Below are 20,711 nucleotides of genomic sequence, written 5' to 3' on the forward strand. Positions count from 1 at the left end.
CTGATACACATGTGGGACTTAATCTCTGAAGACAACTCTAAACAAGGCCCCCGGTTGTCTTACCGAGGCCGTTTTACTGGATCGTGACCTGCGGTGACTTGTCAGACAGCACAGGATTCAGCTCCAGGAAGCTATGGAAGGCTTATTTGTGGGCAGAATAAATGAATAAATGGATGGCGACAGAAAGTTAGATGTATACTTTTGGGAGTGATTCACTTTCTTTAAAAAATAAATTATTATTAAACAACACAGAGAAGACAAGTAGTGATCCTACAGCATCTCACTACGCTGATGGACAGTGACTGTAATGGGGTATGTGGGGGGGACTTGGTGATGGGGGGAGTCTAGTAAACATAATGTTCCTCAGGTAATTGTAGATTAATGATACAAAAATAAATTAATTAATCAATCAATTAACTAACTATTATTTTAGAGTCATACCTTATGTCCAACTGCTTTCTTGTTGGCTGACAAACAGCAGGGCGAGCTCTAAGCACAGCCTTGTTCCCTGGGGGCGCGGCCAAGGGCTGGGCTCCTGCTGGATGGACGGTGGTGAATCTAAACCAAACTCAGTGCTGCCGGGTGTAGAGTGAGCCCCTACTGAGAACAAAACATTGAAGTTCTTTTTGGTTTGATGTTTGGATAATAATATAAAAGAGCAAATGAAAAATTCAAAGCAACTTAAGCACCAAGCATTCTTAAGGAAAACCGTCACCGGAGGAAGTGGAAAACTAAGACAAACTAGTTTGCTGTTTCAAAAGCAACAGAAAAATTCAGCCCTTGACCTCCAGGCCTGCCCCACAGAACCAGGAAAGATAAATCAATTAGAATCACTGTCTCAGCCTCTAAAGCAACTAGCATGTGACCCGGGGTTTCCACCCCACCCCATTCAGGGGCTCTCCAGGGATGTGTGTGGAATATTTCCTTAAGATCCCTTCTGGATCTCATACTTTCAGTGGTCAAGTCTGCACATTCTGATTCGGCCCAACAAAAATAGAGATAAAGTTTATGTAAGCTTAGGTCCTGGACTAAAAATAAGGGAACTGAGAAGAATTTAAATACGGAGTTCCCAGCACCCTCATTTCCCCTTCTTTAGCCTGGGCTGTTTATGTAGTTTAAGTGTATGGAGTTTTCTATCCTATTTTAAAAACTCCCCAACAAATAATTCTGATGGGTTTTGAGCCCATTGTGAAACGTGTAAAAACACATCACTTTGGGGTAACTTTGAGAGAACAGCTGATTCTCCTCGAGAGAATAGCTGATTCTCCTCAGGGAGGTTAGAACTTTCCATAAAAATTATAGTATAATTGGTGCAGGAGTTTAAAAAATAAGTGCTGAGCTTCAGTGAGAACCAGCAAATAGCTCCTCATATTTGTATTTTTTAAAGTGAGTTTTTAAAAAATTGATTTACTTAGCTATGACAGCCAGAAACTGAAGCCAGGGAGGGGTATAGGGAGGGCCAGAAATAGGGAACCAATAGGAAAACGTCAGGAAGTGGTCTATAAGTTTTTGGGGACAAGAGGAGGAAGAGGAAATTCATAAAGGTGTCAGAAAAGCCAGGGAGGGAGTGTAGAACAGGAAAGAGTGGCGCCCTCCAATCCAAGAAAAGAGTTTAAAGGAGGAAGTGGTCATTAGGAATAAATCCTCCGGAGAGGTCAAGTAATGGGACAGCCGCAGGGGCGTGGTGGGGGTGGAGGCTTTCAGGGATTGAGAGGTCAAAGCACTGATGAGATGCTTTCAAATGTTCAGTTATAAAGAGACGGTGAGCATCAGACAGATGCTAAAGGAGGGTGTAGGCTGGTGCGGCTGTCTTGTTAGATGCGAGACATCCGGGCACTGTGGGCTGAGGGGCAGGAGCTGACAGAGAGAGGGAGCGGGGGAGGCTACAAGAGCTCACGGCTGATGGTGCGAAGGATGAAACAAAGATCAATCCCGGGTCCAGAAATACATGCTTTATCCTAGTTCTATGAGGGATTTAGATATGTCATTGTTGCTTTCTCTGAATCACACTTTTCTCAGAAATATACCCAGTTATACACGCTGGACTTCCTTGTCCATCTGTGTCTGTTTTAGAGGGTAATGTAGGTGATAGGAGACCTGTTTATACACTCACGTGAAGAGAGGAGTCTGAGGTTTACAGTTAAAATGGTCACGTGTTGATTGCCACGCTGTCTGCATTCCCAGATTTTGCTGGCAATAAGTCCCTTAACTTTTAAGGTGTGCCGACTGCCCTGCTGTTGTGATCTGCCGTGTCTTAGAAAAGCTTCATTGTTTGAAGCTATGCCTCAGTTTTCTTTCCCAAATAGAACAGGGCCCTGTAAGGCTTCCCTGGAGACATGGATTTCCTGTGCATTTAGTCTGCCTGAGAAATGTGTGACATCCCAGGGAAACGGAGAATTGGATGATCCTTGAATTGCATGTAAACTTTTGGATTTTTACTTCACACGGACCTTCAGGAAGTGGTTTAATCCAAGTTATAGATCTTCCCAGAAATGGGACAAGACATTGGTTTATGTGTCAGGATCTTAAGGAACTCGGGTGCAGAGAATGGAGGAGATTGAAAGATGTTTGGGTAGGTCTTACAGCAGTTGATGGCTGAACAACTGCAACTATCACCCCAGCCCACTGACATTTCACCCTGCATTTCCTCGCCCTAAATGAATATTGTCTGTTGCAAGAAAGTGGATAGCTTCCATTACAAAACCATTACTGAACCAAACACCCTAGCACCATGAATTCAGAAAATCTGTGCACAGGTGACAGTTTTATTGGTTCCCAGACAGTCCAGAAATAATTTCTTCTTGTATCTAAACTAGTTAGGAGTCTATAACTCAAAATAGTTAGGAATTTGCTCAGGTCCCAGAGGCAAGAGGTGTCACCTAGGGCTGGGACCGGGCGCTTTCAGAGAGCAGATCCCCGTTTCTGGATCTGCAGTTTTGTCACTTGGCCTTATTACTTTCTATTTCTTCCTTTGTAATTTCTCCCTCCTGTACATGTCATGTGAAGGTATGTCCTGAAGACTATGTTAATGAAGCGCACCGAGTAATGAATAGGTTTCAATCAGGACTTTAGGAAGAATTTCTCAAGGACTGAGATCTCCTACTGAAAAAATATTTAAAGGGAGAATAGTCTGATCTAACTTAATTTTCCTTGTTCAGAAATAAACATTATTAAATATTCATCTTCAATTTTTCATAAACAGTATAACAGACAGCTTACATAAAAATAGATAAATATACTGTAACTGTGTGGAAAACATGTTCCCAGCCTGGGGCAAATTACCTTTGAAGCCAAAATCATCAAAGGGAGAAGTAAAGTGGGAGAAACTTGTTTACTGCTTAGAGGCAGTCATCCACTTCTGCTCACCCCTGTCTCACTATCCCGCTGCAAAAAGGGCCCTGCTAACCCTCTCCAGTCCAGATCCACCATTGCTCCACCCACCCTTGTAATCACCTATTGATATGTAGATGATTCTTCTCTCCACGCTTTGGAAACACCTATTGATGTGGAGATGCCCTAAGGCCAGGGGAGAGAGTCTGGAAATACTGCAATTTTACCCACATTTATAAATAGGTATATACAAAGAGAGATCTTTGGAATCACTCTTTCTTATTCACCAGAGTAAGAGAATAAGAAAACACAATTGCTTATCTTCAATACTTTGTTTCTTGAGTAAAGGTGTCTAAGTCTATGTATTTAATACAAATACATGTCCACTTATGCTACCCTGCAAAAACTTAAAAGAGAAACATCGGAAGATGCATTTCCTTTAGACGCCCTTGGAGCATTAATAAAGCAATAGCATGGATATCATTGGTGACACTTTACCATCTCTCATTTCTATCTTGTGCCTTCTCTGGATCTCTGCATTGCTTATGAACTTGAGGGTGGAAAGCACAGAGAAGGATCACCTTGGGTGAGATTAAATTCTGGAAAATGTTACATGAGCAGATTTGTAACAAATTACCAAATACTGACTCGATCTGACCCCCGAGTCAGCCTGAAGAGACAAACGTTGAGGGGGTAGGTTTGCCTCACGATGAGAGTCCATGATGCTATGGAGAACAGGTAGATGGAGATGCAAAATTGTGGGGCAAGGTAGGGATGGGGGACTCTGATACTGCTGCCTGTCTACAGAAGCTCAGATATGTGTGTCTTGTTTAAAGCCCCTGGCCGTCAAGAAGCTAGTTCAGCAACTGCAGTGGACATCAACTATTTTAATTTTAATTAGAGATAGACATTAAGAATGAAACAAAATGATGTGAATAAGCTTAGCCATGTGTAACACAGATGAACCATGTACCCTTTTTTTGTACACTTCTCTGATGCGCTACATCAATTTTTTCGAATATCTTTTTCTTGTCAAGACAAGATGTCAGTCACACACAGACACACAGAAAGAATACAGACCAGGTAATTCACCCTCATCATTTCTTACTCAGAGATGGCACAGTCCATGGCCACTTAAATTCTGGAGTGATGTTTAATTGATGTTTATATTGTTGTGGAAAATGATTCAGAGGTGGTATTTTCATAACCACACAGAAAAACTGGGTTTAAAAATCAAGTCTGGCCTAATACAAAAGACCTCACTCGATCCAGATAAAAGACTATCATTTGCTAAAATCAAACGTACTCCTGATGGCTTTCTTCTTACACAGCAGTACAGAATGAGATTGTTAATCGCACAGTTACCAGAATTCAATTCCATACCGTTTGTTGGCATACTGCTGACCAGTCCGTTGCTTCCATTTCTCTGTGCAACATACTCCGACCTTCCTTGGCTCTCCTGACCTTCTGCTTCTCCTCATGTCCTCTGCTCAGCAGTAGGAGCACGGACCTCGCAGACTCGGTTCCCCCACGCTTGATTCATAGGCTATGCTTGACATTTCTCAAGATGGGGAGACACACATTCGTGCTGAGATTGCAATACCCTAGGCTCAGGGTCTGTTCCTTACTTATGCTCCTGATGTTGGGAAATGTATTAGGAAATAAATTGTATGGTGATCAAGAACTAGCAAAGGACATTTAGTAAAATGTTAGTGAATGTAGAAAGCAACTGTTTGGAACTAAGCTAAAAGCTGGGAAGCAACTAATCATACTGAAGAGACAAGATGGAGAAAAGTTCGAAACCATAAGGAAAAAGGGCAGCCTACGCGATGTGTAGGAACATTATTTGTAGAATCCTACTGGAAACATTTCACTGATGTAAGAAATATCTCACTTGATTAAAAGGAAGGACCATATGTGATGGCTTTAGTCAATACTAAGTAACAACAGGTAAGTTACTAGAACAGCTGTGATGCAGAAACTGAGATTCTTCCTTGCCTGGATGCTACTGGATAAAAGGTCGTCCCATTAACAAATAATCGAGACAACCTGGTGTTCTCAGTCAGCTTCCTACATTTTGTTTCATTAAAGGAACTCAGAATGGAGTGCACAGTGAGGAAGTGAGGTTGCCGCCTCCTGCTTTGGTAAAAGGGGAGAGAAAGATAAAGGTAAGATGTGTCTTACTAACTGATGTTGTTTCCTTACTATATTGTCTGTCAGGAGAAACATGGCTAACAGTCAATAAATCCATGGTCTGTTAAACTGAAAGTAATATATGGACAGATGCAAAATATAATTTTATTTACCTGATTTTTTTTCACATATACTTTCAGTATAAACCATAGCGAGGCCTTCGCAAGTACTTCTCATTTTCAAAAAATGAATCCAAACTTACTAGGCTTTTTGTTAACAGCAATGGGAATTTACCGGAGTAAGCAAATGGTCCCAATCAAACCACTATCCTTAAATCCTCTTTAACACCTCTTATCTGTGTGTTCTCTGAAGGCAGAACTTTCCAGCAATGACAGTTACACTTAAAATTACTTAAGAATATAGATTTTATTAATACTTTAATAAAAACGTTTAAATGCAAATCTTGACAGTTTTGTCCACTTTTCCTCTGGGGCCTGCAAAGCGATATCCTGTTTGGGATCTCACTTCTTCTGACATTAAGTAAAAGCCGAGAAGGCACGTGGTACTAGGCTCCGTCCGTGTGCCTCTCTGCTCATATGCTAGGTGTGGTCACCCGTATGACGTTCTGCTTTCAAAGTGGCTGCTCCCCCGCCTCTGTGGGGCTGGGCTTGCGGTGGGTGAACATCTCAGAGATCCTGGGCTAGCTCTTCAGCAGGGAGCTGCTGACTTAATTTGCTGTGGAAAAAGAAAAGAAAGCCATGTTCTTGCGGCCACACTGGAATTGCATGCCATGAATGTCTTTATTTTATGGGCAGTGCACCTCAGTTTAAAAGCAGAGCAAGCAGTGCCCACATGCGGGCATTCCCTGGTAGGCTGGCAGTGCTGACTAGCTAGAGACCAGCGGCACAACGGCCTCCTGTTAGTGGATTTGCTAGTGCATTTCAAGGATGCAGGGTGAGAAGAACCCTCAGGCACGGTTCTTAGCACAGCTTGTAAGTAGTGAAGCTGCCGCGGGAACGCAGTGCCAGCGGGCATTCGGTTGCGCCCTCCTTGCAGGAAGCTCGGCCGTTGGTAGAGCTGAAAGGCTTTGCAGATGTCCCTGCCCAAGGGCTGTACTTCTTTATAGGTGGTCCCCCAATGTCCAGGGAGCCAAAACCGTTACTAGGAAATTGGTTTCCCCATACTATCGCCAAGGGCTATTTTGTTCAGAACCCCAAGTTTAAGCGAAGAGGAATCATCTGTCCACACAATGGACGTGGATACACTCTTGTTTTTAGTTTTGAAAACCGATTCCCTTCGGTGTTTGTGCAGCAGCTGTTTAAACTTGTCCTGGAAGAAGCTGGTTGTGAGTGTGTAGAGGATGGGGTTCAAGGCACTGCTGACCGGCAGGAAGAAAACCACCACCCAGGAAGTGACTGGGCCTGGAGAAGGAAGCAGAGCGTGGAAAGCAGAAGGCGGCATTTTAAAGAGACACAAAGTGCGCGCCACCTTGTGTAGTCAGGGGTGTTTTCCAGAAGGCTGCCCAGTTCCTTTATGTTTTCTCTCACCTTGTTGAATATTTATGGGAGCTATGAATTCAAGGTCCTGCCATTTGACATCTCTGAATGTCAGTAACCACTTCATGGGTGTTGTGAGGCCAACAGAAAGGAAGTGTGTGAATGCATTTCACAAACTTTAATTTTTTATGTAGTGGTATTTTTGTTTTTATTGCCTTTCCTATAAAAAATAAGAAAATGAGGGAATCATTCTTTACCAGTGGAACAGTGTTCAGGAAACTGCTGTGATAGGTCAGATCTGACCTTGATCTTAACTGCAGCCCTGAAGGCCTTCTTGCCCCCCTCATATTCCAGGGGTTCTGGGCAGACAGGACTCTGACAGTTTGAAGGGCAGAAAGGAAGACATCTCCAAACTCAAGGAAGTCCTTTTGTGTAGAGCCTCACAAATGCTAAAAGAATATTAAGGGAAAGATGCCACAAAATGTTCTTTGTGAGGATAAAATCTGGGATGATGCCGTACCTTCCGAATACATCCTTTGCTTGGTTAGGAGGAAGTGGATTTCCCTGTTACGTGCAGCTAAGACGCCTCTTAGCTATGTCACTGTGGGCAAAGTGTCTCAGCTCCCTAGACCTCCCCTGCCTTCTGTGTGAAAGGGGGTCCCCGTAACTTACTGGATGGATGTCAGGGGCCTGGGCCAGTGTCAGCTCTGCTGACGTCCCTCTTCAGCATCAGTGCCTGAGGCTGAGTCTCCACTCCCACCCCCAGTAGGAGGCCTCCTCCCCCTTTTCAAAGAGCTCCAGATAGAAGCTGGATGGTGAGACCAGAGGTACTATGCCTCTCACTCTCTGTCGGCCCCCCTGTAATTTTCTTACCCTGCAAACACTGTGACTTGTTCCTCTTTGCCCTCTTCCTTCCTTCCAACCTTTCTGGTTTTCTCCTTTTTTCTGATTCTTCTCTGACTGTTCACCTGACCTGTCCTCTGTCTCTTTCTCTATGTCTACCCCCCTTTCTTCCCAACCAATCTTCTCTTTATTGTCCCTATTTATTTATTTTTAACTGGAATAAATAGGGAAGAAAAAGATCTACATTTGGCATATCTTAGACTTATTAAAGTTTCATATTACTATATTATTTAACTTTAATTTAAAAAAAGGAGAAACTAGGCACAGTTCATGACTGAAAAAAAAACAGGGTAAGTTGCTATTTGCCTGTTGGGTACTCCAAGGAGCTGGCTCCGTAAAGAGACTTCCCACTCAGTGTCAGGGGGACACTCTCAGGACTCCCCTGAGATGGCAGGGTTAATGCTGGCTTATCTTTTTGGGCTGACCACACTGCTGTCAGTGACATGAAGTCTCCACCAGAGTTCTTGGTGGGGACCAGGATGGGCTTAGGACAGTGGGTGCATTTCTGGCAACACTGTGGGAAGCCAGGCAAAGAAGAAGGGGCTCAGGCAGATGTGATGAAGATTTCTAGGTGCACTGAGGTGTTCAAAACAAACCTCAAAGTACGCACTATAAACGTAGGGAACAGCAGTGTGGTCCGATAATGTTTTCACAAGACATTTTTTCTGATTCCAGTTCCCCACCATGATCTGAAATGTCTTAGTCTCCCTGAGGATGATGACTGCTCTTGCTGCAATCAGATACCCTTGATCACCTGTCATCTCCTGATTCTAAATCAGAGAATGTTGTGGGCTGAGTAGCGTTCCCCCAAGTTCATAGTTGAAATCCTACCCTCCCAGCACCTCAGAGTGTGATTATATTTGGAGGCTGGGCCTTCAAAATTTTAAGTTGAGTCCATTAGGAAGGGCCTCACTCCAATCTGATGGGTGTCCCTATAAGAATGGAAGTCTTGGATACACACAGAGACACTATGAGTATGTGCACCAGAGGGGGGACCCCATGAGGACCCCGTGAGAAGGCAGCTACACTGAGGAGAAGCCAAGGAGAGAGGCCCCCACAGGAATCTGCCGACTCCTTATCCTGGTGCGAGAAATGCATTTCTGCCATGTAAGCCTACGGTGTTTGTTATGACAGCCCCAGAAGATGAGCACAGGGAGAAAAACCTTTACAGAGTTAACAGATTCAAAGAACATTAAAACTGGAAGGCATCTCAGAGACCGTCTGGGAACAGCCTGGATGAGATGAGGTGAGGCCCTAATTTCCCTCAGTGGCAAGGTCAGGACAGGAACCCAGGACTCCTGCCTCCCCTGGTCCTTCTCCCACCACACGGGCTGCCTCCTCCACAGCCAGTTCTGGGGTGGAGAAGGGCACCGAAAGGTGTAGAAAGAGGAGCCAGGGAGGATGACACCCCACTACCCCTGTCTACCACTCTCGGACCAGCTCAGCATCTTTACCTGAAAAAGCATATATTCAATAACATTATGTGGAAAGACAAACCAGACGTGGTCCCTCCTCTCCCGAAGCTTATAGTCTGAAGGGGGCAATGAATACACTTAGGAAGCGCTACTGATCTGAGGCAGTTCAAATGAAGCTAGTAAGTAAAATGCGAACAGGATACAGCTGACATTTAAGCAACAGGACTGAATGGGAGAGGGGTGGAGAGAGGTCCGGAAGGGGGAGTATTTGGGGTGAACCTTGAGGAGTGAGAAGGGGTGTTTAGGAGGCTGTTTACTGGTTGAAAGTACCATCCAGCTGGAGGCAACAGCTTCAGCAAGGGCAGGACATCAAGAAAAGGCAGATGGAAAAAGGCCAATCATTCTGACGGGCCTGGATCATAGACTATACGAGGGTGGGGTGGGAGGTGAGAAATATTTTAGTGCCAATCCCAGCATTTGGACTTCACTGCATGAGGAATGGAGGCCAAAGGACGTCTTGGCCCTGTTGAGTTTGCAGTGTAGGCTGCAGAAGCTGAGGTGTCCGGGAAGCTGCAGTAGACTGGGGGCTGTCCACGAGGTGCCCCATCTGCGACAGGGACACTTAATTAGCTCTGCTCTTCAGGGATCAGGGACCTCGCACACGTTCTCACGGCCTCTGCTCCCGCCACCCAGCAAGGGCTTTGGGGTAGCTGACCCTGATCAACCTGCTGGATCTCCACTTCTAAGTCGTCCGTGGCTCTAGGGCCTTCTCTGCCTTGTTATGAGACTGAGCTGATAGGTTAAGGGGATGCTGTGTGTCATTTTGCAGTGAGGCGTTTGACAAGGCCTCTCATGACTTTGTGTACAAGCCAGAGGGGCATAAATTGTCACAGCTGTTACTTGTAAGTTCACCATTCTTTTATAAGGGATTCCGACATGTCAACTGCATGCTTGATGCTGGGGTAGCGAGATAAATAAGACAGAATTTCTGCTCTGGTTGAACTCTCCAAGGATATTTGCAATAGCCTGAAACAATGAGTTGAAGATGATCTCAAACTCTGGTTCACAGGAAGGCAGCCAAGAGCTCTGGGTGGCCCCTAGATGGCTATGACTTCCAGTTCCCAGAAAAGGGGACCTGATAAATTTCTAACTAGTGTGAGGGTTTGCAAACATCTAGCACTCCACAGAGTGGAGCCCAGTGTGACATCCACAGGGCTAGGGCCAGACGCAGACTGGTGGTTCCTACCCAGAGGTGTATGTGTGCCTCAGGGTCACCTAGGCAAGTTTTCCGCAACACCCATGTGTAGCCCTTTGTCCCTGGAGGTTAAACTAAGAAGCTCAGGTAGAACCTGCGCATGTTTATTTTGATATTTTACATGTACTGTTGGTCAAGAACCACTATATGTCTCAGGTAGGAGCAAGACACTAATAGTTAGTTTTTTTCTAGCTCCTGTTTTTTGTTATTCTTGTCTGAATTGCACCCCTACCCAGTTGGTATCTTAGAATACTGATTGTAAAGCATTGAGGGAAATAACTGTTTGTACTGAAGTTGTACGTATTTATGGAGCATTTACTATGGGTAAGTCATTGTATTTTGACCTTGCCAAACAAAGAGCATAAGAAGGCACAATGTGCTGGGGAATAACCGAAGGGACTGACCTGGTATTTCCACTCGGAAGAGGGAAAGAACTTTAATGACAAATACCGGAATCCAGCAGATGGCATCAGAGAACACTATAAAAAAGAAGCGATTTGCAATGGCCACCTCTCTTCCAATGTGATTCTTCACTTCCGAAGTTTGCAAGGCAGTTTTTTGAATGGAACAGAACATGATAGTATAGGAAAAGACGATGATGAGAAAAGCCAGCAAGTTCACACCTGTTGGGAAAAGTTCACACCTTTTAACATCTCAGGTGTATAAGTCAACAGGAAAAACACTGTATTACTTAGGTGTTCAATATGGTGCCTCTTATGCTGTATTTCCAAGGAGCATTCTTTTGTAGAAGCCCAGTGGTAATCAGCTTAAACCCTAAATCCAAGGCTCTGTGCTGGGAAAGCAAAAGGAATTGAGCTTGCCGGATCAAAAAGACACCCCAAATACAAAAACCTTCTACAAAGAATTATATAGACCTCTGAGATTCAGAGCCAGGTATATCATGAGGTAAATTTTAACTTTATTGAAACAGGAAAAAGCTATTTATGTTTTTAGCTCTCTGCAAATTCAAACCTTAAGGGATTACTGTGATCATATATATATATATATATATATATATATATAATAAATATGACCCCATTCCTTTATCTTACAAATATGAATAAGATGATCTTGGAATATCAAGAAGATAATAGCCCAGAAACAGTATTTATGTTTTTTGGTCTTAAATAAAAGTACTACATAAAACAAAAATACATTATTGTTTTTCTTCAGATTGCTTACTGTAACTTAAACTATCAGAACCTGTTAGACATGTTTTAGAAAAAAAGACAAGAAAAAAAACCTTTTAAATTTAACTATATGACTTCTTCAGGGTCAAATATGTTCAGAAGTCTCTCACTTAACATCACTATCCTATTATGCTGACCTCTTAGTCTCTTTGTTATATTCCTACTATAATAAAAAAATCCCAGGAGGGGTCATATAATTCTTCATTGTGAGCATAGAACTGGCACATACTTTCAAAGTTGTTTTAAAAAAATGTTCATCTGAATCTAGACTCTGTGGAAGACCAGCAAAATTTCAGGGAAAATTCTATAGATTCACAGTGGTCTGTTGTTTTTATCCAAAACCTTCATATTCCACAGACTCTCATAGTAAAGTCACACTATAGAAGTTTATGAAATTGGTGTATCTTAGGCCTCTTGTCAGGAAGTTTTAATTAATAAATAAAAATAACTGTTAACGAGAACCCTCTGGGACAAATTGTGAAAACAGACTTACAGAAAGGCTCAAAAGTGTGTTCTGAAAACCCCACGGGAATGTAGGAACAGCCGAGGAGCCTGGGGGTGGGGCGTATGGAAACTGTACTGTCCTCGCAGTTTTTCTCTACATCTAATTCTATTCTCAAACAAATAATTTAAAACTGTGTTTTCTTATGTTCTTCAAGCAGAAAAAAGGGCTCCAGGAGTCATCATCCCGGTGAGCCGTGGGTATAGAGATGAGGATGTGTGTGCACGGGGGTGCATGGGCGCGTGTGTGCACGTGTGTGTGCACGTGTGTGTTTGCGTGCTGTAGCTCTTTGTCTGGAGCATATCACCTCTTAGCCTCCTCCCTGCCCCTGAGATCCAGCTGCATCCAGCTTCCTTCGCCATTCATCTGGGCCTGCTCCTTGGCTTTGGGCCTTGAGATCCAGTGCCTTTTCCTGGAAAGGACGTCACTTGGCTAGTGCCTCCTCACCCTTCAGGCTTCACTTGGGATTCATTTCTCTTGGGAAGCCTGTCGGGCCCTGCGATCTGGGGCTCCTAGAACGTCCTACTCTCCTCCTTCGTGGCTTTGTCAGCCTGTGACGGAAGGATGTTGACTTGTCTTCATCCTCCTTTCCGGCTGTAGGTCTGTGAGGGCCTATCTGTTGTATGTCCAGTCCTCAAGGGAGTGCCTGGCCTACAGTAAGTGCTCATTAAATCCTTGTTGAATCAGTGAATGTAAAGGAGCGTGCGTGTGTGTCTGTGAATGTCTGTCTGGCGTGCACCAATGCTGGGACCAGCTTACCGTATCCTGGCATAACATATCTCTGAAAAATAACTACAAAACGGGGTGGTATGTGAAGAGTATTATCAAAATGGCACCAAAATGTGTATTTTTCAGAGAGGGAGGGGAAGGAATCACCGGAGAAGAGATGGGGACAGTGCTTAGGACCATTCTGTGATTAGTTTAAACTTGATCTTGCAGTAGCAGGGAGTCATGGAAGGTCTCTGAGCAGAGGCACCCAGTCTTTTTGGCACCCAGGTGGTGAGCAGATAAAGAGAAAGAAGGCCCCCAGAGGCTAAAAGACCAATAAGAGCTCATGTAATAATTCCAGGCTGAGATAGTCAGGTTTTTAAGGAAGGTAATAGCAGTAGGTAGAGACTGGAAGAAATAGAAGACAGGCATATTTTGATGTAAAATATTTGATTAAAAAGAAAGGGTTATAAAGCGTATTGACCACTTAGCTGAGGGGAATTGAAATGCTAAGAAACAGAGGACATGAGAATGGTCTTAACTTGAAGCAGGAGAGATACCTGTTGGAAAATGAGAAATGTGTTTTTTTTTCAACATTAAATGCTTGATCTTCTCATTCATCTGTTACAGAGAAGGTGGGGGCTTCTTTTCTAAATAATTAGGAGAAATTAAGAACCTTGGTCACCCTTACATTGCTGATTTCAGAACTACACTCACCAAGATAATAAACCTTGGTATTTCATATAGATAATCCCCTGCTAATGAGTTTCCAGAATTTTATTATATTTTTTATCTAATTCATTCTAGGTTGTAAAACAAAATATGAGTTCAAATAACTTGGTAGGGTTATAGGACAAGGCGCTGAAATAGAATTCCTTCAGCTCATAGTCACTACGTGAAAAGCAAAGGGTCTTAGAGATAATGCAAGATCAGCCAGAGATCCTGACAGTGTTTTTGTTTCCCCTACTGAATCTATATAATAGCAAGTTTAATAAACATTTCCATAGATATGCAGCAAGAACTTTTCTTTAGGAACGCACACAGTCTTGGGTATATTCACTTACTTCCTGAGATGGACAAACACGCCTTTGCTGAACTTGATGGCATTTCTACCGCAGTTACATTTGTCCAGGAAATGAAAAAATGTAATTTACCTAGGAAAATGCCCAGAGAATATCCTTTGCTTCCGACGTCTTCTGTTTGGTCATAATAAAGGGGGAAACAGACTCCATTTTTTCCATAAAACTTTCCAAAATAATCCTCATTCCAAAAGGGAATCACCGCTATTAAAAACCCCACGATCCAGATGCCCAAGAGGATGACCGAGGTCTGCCGTTTTCCAGGACGAAGGTTACTGTAGGGAAAGACAACGGCCAGGAACTTCTCCAGAGTCAAGTAGGTGAGCAAGAGCACGGAGACTTCGGTGGACAGCACGGCCAGGAACCCCATGAGGCGGCACTGCAAGCTCTCCACCCACAGCAGCGCGTACTTCTGATACTGCCCGCGGTATTTCAGATCGGAAAAGCCAATGAAGAACAGATAGACGCCCATCAGGCAGTCCGCACCTGTTGGGGGACCAGTACAGAGTGTGTGGGTGCTCCGCATCTCTGGTGCTCCCACCTAGATCTACATCTTTCATCCTGTATTAAATAGACGTACATAAACACCTACAACACTACCTGGAAAGCAACGGACTTCAAAAGCTGTAATGTTTTTTTTTGTTTGTTTTTGTTTTTTTAGATAATTATTTTTTATTGAAGGGTAGTTGACACACAGTATTACATTACATTAGTTTCAGGTGTACAACACAGTGATTCAACATTTATATACATGATAATTCTAGGTACCAAAAGCTGTAATGTTTTTAAAGTACCACCTCGGATCTTTGATCATTTAAAAGAACAGTGGTGGTGGCGGGGGTGTGATTTTGTGAGGGGAGTTAGTTTTTAAAGGAGAGCTTTCAGTGCCGCCTCATGGGGTTCCTGGCCGTGCTGTCCACCGAAGTCTCCGTGCTCTTGCTCACCTACTTGACTCTGGAGAATTAAATACGTATTACACAGTTAATCAAGGGAAACATTTTCTGGGCTTGAGGAGCATGGTGCTATTATAATTGAAGGTTAAACAAAGCTTAGTTTTATGACCCACGACCTGTCCTCTACATCTATCCTTGACTCTTCAGTTCCTCGTGACCCCATTTCTAAGACATAACTGCCAGGGGTGCGTGCTCGATCACTGCAAACCTATGCAATCTAGAACAGAGCAGATCAAAAGGGAACAGTGCCTTCATACTTAGAAAAATGAATGGCCCGGCATATGTAATTCATATTAAATGCCATTGCTGAAGGCTAATATATGTCTAGTCACAGCTCACAGAAGATAGAAAACATACTTACAGCAAAGGATTTTGATGGACATAGCGTGAGTCGTATTTTCGGCTTTAATGATAGATCTCATGCCAATGACAAAAAGATTTCCGAGGCAGGTTATGAAAGCTATAACCCAGACAAATATTCTGAGGATATTGTTGGCCAAGAGGTCTTCAAATGAAGAAATGCCGTCAGTCAAGGGCATACATATTCGGACATGGGGAGCATAGGAGCAGTATTGAAAGTTTTTAAAATAATTAAAGTCAAAGGGAAAAAAAAGAGTCACTTTACATGCAATGACACAATGAGCAGCTGCAATCCCAGGACTTCACTAGGTCTGTTTGTGTTTGTTTAGTAGTGATAATGTAACTGTAGAGCTCTTTATTCAATATTACTCTACCCTGGGTAATGTTCTCATTTTAAAGATGGAGAACCAAAAAGACAAATGAATTCTGTGTCTTGTCGGAGACGAGTCAGGGGAGGACATGAGATTGGAAGTGTCTGGGATCCTGTTTTTTCCCCCACATCATATTGGACTCTTCTCTAGGGTTTTATAAAAAGGAGATTGCCGTTGCTAAATTGATCTTTACCAACAGTCAGGCGCTTGTGTTTGGGGTGTAAGGGACCCAGAGTAACTCATTAGGAGCATTCCTGCATTGCACTTAGTTTTAAATAGACTCACTTAAGCTGGCCTCCTTTTCCCTGACATGGGCAGGAAGGGAGGGTCTCTGCCACTAGGAAAATTCAGTCTCATGGAGCTGGGAGGAGACGCAGCGGCCTTAAACACAGATTTCTGATCAGGGCCTGGAAGGACTTAAAATAATGCCTAGAGGAAAGGCAGGTTTACGTGTGATCACTGTATTTATGACCTAGGTGTGCGCAATCTCGAGGTGTCTGAACTGGGGAGGTCGTTTGGTTTATTGATAGTCCCCAAATATCTGTGTTTAGGATTTTCTCCCATAAGACTCATTCTATGAATTTGTTTTCGCCACGTTTTCGAGTTCATTTCTCTCAGCCTTTTTTTCTGTCATCTCCCCATTCAGTTTCTGGACCAGCAAGTTAGACAAAGCTTTATCTGGCCCCGGCAGGACTGGCCCCTGATGCCTCACTGCCTCCCTTCCTCACTCTCTCCACCCAGACACGCTGACCGTCTAATTCTCAAGCAGGCCAGGCTCATCCCCTGCCCAGGGCAGCTCTTGGGCTGCTCCTTCTGCCTGGAAGGTTTTTCCCCCAGATATGGGCAGGGCTGCCTCCTCCCTCCCTCCAGGTCAGCTCCAATGTCATGTCTCTCTGACACCCCTTCATCTTGCTTTACTTTTCCTCACAGAATTTATGAACTTTTTGAGCACTGACTTCTTTACTCTGAATGGCAGCTCCGTGGGGCAGCCACTCGTGTCTCCTGTTCAGCCCCGTGTTCTCAGACCCAGCAGAGAGCCTGACCCCTGGGAAGTCCTTAGTACTCAGCAAATACTTAGGTGGACAAAGGAATGATGGGTAATTTGGTTCTGGGCATGTCAGGTAGAGAACCAGGAGACATCCCTGACCTTAAGTAACTTCCTGTCTAGAGTCCTGTTATCATTTGTGCAATTAAATGCATTTGACATGTAATTCTCTTGCTTTCCTCTTCCCTGGAGCCTCCTGGTTCTTTCAGGGTTCCACTGTGTCCACTATGTTCAGAGAGAGCCAGCCAGCATCTCTCAGAGACACAACCTCTCCTCCCACTGTGGCTATGGCGCTGGTTGGCAGGTGTAACCAACTGACACATTTTCTGCCAATCATTGGTCCTTCTTGACCTCAGCCTCAAGTTCACATGTTAAAGCAGTAGCTTCTCCATCAAATTCTGAAGAGGCTGCATTTCTCTATTTTAAAACGACCTCACATTCTGAGTGCAACAAGGACATGACACCTTCATTAACTATTTATCTGCTGGTGCCACAGAAAGAGATATGGTGAAAACCATGTAGTGTACATCAAATGCTTGTCTTGTAGCAATCCACCTGCTGCACAGATATAAACAAAATGTTCTCCCAAAAGAGCACCTTCACACCAACCATTTCATCCACTGGCTGCACCCAACTTGTAATCTTAGATCGGAATCCTCCCTATTGTTGTGGATAACAAGGGTTAAGTTTTGAGATTACGAACACATAGATTACGCAGTTGATAAAGAAATGATCATGTCATAAGCACATATATTAACACAACTTCCATAGTGCACTTTAGCCAAATCTAGTAAAGTGACTTATCAAAAACTACGATAAAGATTAATTACCTCAATTTTGCAGTGCACTTAGTAACACCTGGAATTTATTATAGCACCTTTCTTCCTGGGGACTCAAACCATAGAGCAGCCGACTGCTCACTCATGTGAGGTGAATTAATGATTCCAGGTCTCCTGAGTACCATTTAGCCAGTGACTTCATCTCGTGTAATATGTGGCACTCTGGTACCCTGATCTCTTAGTGGGGCTCAATTGGATAAAAAGCGTGTTTCCAGAGAGAAGTGTCATTTGTGTCGGCACATCATAATATTGAACTCTATTTGAACAGGGTCTAAAGGTGACAAAATTTAAAAGTTCTCAATAAAAAGACTTTTCTTGCATAAAACACATTGTAGTGATACATTAGACAGTTTACACTAAAACACAGGTAACATTGCATCATACTTTCTTCTCCATTTTTTCATGCATACATACATGTGAGAAAGATTCTTCATGGGCTGAAACATTTGTGTATTTATATTTGGAATCTCTATCCTTTCCAGGTCTCTGGAAAATATGCACAATAGGTTGCATGTTTTTAGGGCTGAACTTTTTAGCAATTACATTCTTTCTCATATCCAAAATGCCATGCTTAAAAATCTCATGTTACCAATTCATATCGGGATTCAAAAATTTTACAGGTAGTCTCTTAGAAAATTGCCATTTCTCTTTATGCCTCCTGTAGGTCGAAGCTGATGTGTCCCTTGCTGTGCAGAATGACATTCTAATACAACGGACTGGTTCACTTAATTTAAACATGGCAGAGGTGATTTGTGTGATTATGAAACTGGTCCTGTGGTTTCATTTTATAAACCGTGTGCATTTAGGGTCTCAGACAGGAGCTCATATTTCCAACCTAAGAATATCACTGAAGCAAGTTTTGTGAGAGTCTGGATTTAATCACATTATAATTTCATGACAGGCCTGTGTGTCTTTAGAGGGAACACCAGGGAAGCGGTATGAGGAACTTCAATTCAGGAGAATTGTTCTGAAGACAACAGTGGGAAGGGTAATTCCTCTCACTCCTGCAGGCCCCATCAGTCGCTCTCAGAGGGCTGTAAGGAGAACCCTATGCTCCCCGCTTATCCAGAAGCTTCTTCCAATATGGATGCTTTGAAGACCCTAGGACGGCATGAATTAAGGGAGCCTGCCGTGTTCTCAGCAAACACAGGTGGAGAGAGGACAATCTAAAAAGGCAGAGCCTTTCCCCTTTAGGGTTTATTTGGAAAGATGTTTGATTCTCAATCACTTTCTTTTGGCTAATCCAAGTAAGGATTTCTTGGCATGGTTCTGAGATTTCCTTTGCCTACTGTGTCCTTCAGAGAGGAACTGCCCTGTTCTTTGGCAGTCAGGGATGAAATTTAGGGGAGAAATTATACCACTGAATCATCAGAGGGTCAGTCCTTTTGAAAGGATCCCCCCTTCTCTCTTCTGTTCCCCAGCTTTCTCCTAGACTTGTCACCATTGTTAGCTTTACAATGGATGGTGAGATTATGTGATTACAAGATCATAGTTTCGAAAAGTGCAGAGACCACTGTCTCCTGGGTGCTAAAGAGTGCTGTGAATAAGCTGGTGGCCAATAAATGTCTATGAAGTAAACGTGTGAGTGTTTAGGAAAAAAGAAATGAGACAATAAAGAAAGGAGAAAAAAATTTTTAAGTGCGGAGTAAATCATTGCTACTTCAACGTTTAGAAAGGCAATGATGTGGTGACATGATATTTTGGCTTTCAGAATTCAGTATGTGCTGAGTGAAGGGAAGAATCATTTAGCCTGCATCCTGAGGTCTATTTTTATATTTAGAAACAATGTATCATTTATATTTTTTGCTTCTTTTGTATTCTAACTTCTTGAGAGCAGGAACCAAGTCTTTTCCATCAGCAGATGCTCCCTAATATCTTTGAGAGAGAACCTAAATCTTGCAGTATTTTCCAATAGAAAATGATTTAGCAAGAATATAAAAGTATGGCATTAAAGATTGGTCTTTGGAATGAAATGAAGACAGACATTAGGCTGAGGTCGGGTCGTGTAGGCTGCTCTCTGTGCAGAAACACACAGGTAAGCCCCAGCTGACAAGGGCTGTTCGCGGGAAAGGAATCATGAGCTCGGATGATGACGGGCAGAATTCCTGGCACTGAAGCCAAACATGTTTGAAATTTTAAAACACTGCACAACATGAATTGTCTGAATGTTCCTATTTGGGGGATAATTTTTTTCTCTACTGATAGAAGAGTAAAAAGCACACTCTGTAGATCAATATCAAGTGGACTGTTTTAGCAAAAGGGAAAGGGAAAACACAGGTAAATCTTAATTTGTTCTTTACCAACTGTTTGGTAGCAACACTGTTGAAAATTCAATTCTTTGGGCAATTTTAACATGAGACTCTTGCATATGACCCAGTTTTCAGGAAGGAATTATATCTAGCTTCAAATGCAGAAAGGGTCTTCACATAATTTGAATGGTTAAAAAAAAGATTCAGTACATACTCCATGGTAACGTCTTTGAATACATATTTTATGGTAACAGTAGTATTTGCAACTGTCTGAGGATGCAGGCTCAAGTCAGAAGCCTTCATGTATATTAAATATACCCATTTAAACATAAATTTGGGTCTAAGTACATCCACCCAAATGATAATCAACATCCTGTTAAATTTCACTTACAGAGACTGGAGTTGTTCAAGGTTTTCAAACTGGTTTTTATGGAGACACAAAAGAGGATTGGATGACAGATTCCTTTTGGAATTAGAAGGAGGAAGAAAGAAGCATGAGAACATTATTATTTCAAAAATCAAGACGTTGCCATTTCAATCTGATGAGAGTAGGAAAAACTTACAATTTTTGTAGAAGCCTCAGGTTTTCAAAAATGTGCAGTGGTAGCTCCATTATCATATTGCTAGACAGGTCCCTGTGGGTGACAGTGAAAGTCAGAGGCAATTACATTGGAAATAAATGACATACCTATTACTCCTCATAATTATCATCATTCCATTTGACGTAACAGAAAATATGCTCCACTTTAACCAACCTGATAACTGGTTGCCCAACTAGCCAAATGGGTGTGCTTCTCCATCATTCTCAGATGTGACACTTTGCTCATCCAGTTCCTGCCTGGAATTTACCCTCAGCCCTTCTCCAGCACATTCCTAAACTGGC

General features: G+C 42.9%; 1 protein-coding gene across 1 annotated transcript in view; it reads right to left on the reverse strand.

Moving 5' to 3' along the window:
• Positions 1-6,624: 6,624 nt before the first annotated feature.
• Positions 6,625-20,711, reverse strand: part of LOC130680612 (relaxin receptor 2-like) — a 33,832-nt gene continuing 19,745 nt past the window's right edge. Inside the window, 7 exon segments of the mRNA XM_057491499.1 lie at positions 6,625-6,884; positions 10,937-11,155; positions 14,087-14,497; positions 15,326-15,555; positions 17,994-18,065; positions 20,220-20,291; positions 20,392-20,482. Coding sequence (XP_057347482.1) covers positions 6,625-6,884; positions 10,937-11,155; positions 14,087-14,497; positions 15,326-15,555; positions 17,994-18,065; positions 20,220-20,291; positions 20,392-20,482 — 1,355 coding nt within the window.

Source organism: Manis pentadactyla, chromosome 2, assembly GCF_030020395.1.
Source record: "Manis pentadactyla isolate mManPen7 chromosome 2, mManPen7.hap1, whole genome shotgun sequence".
Lineage (NCBI taxonomy): Eukaryota > Metazoa > Chordata > Mammalia > Pholidota > Manidae > Manis > Manis pentadactyla.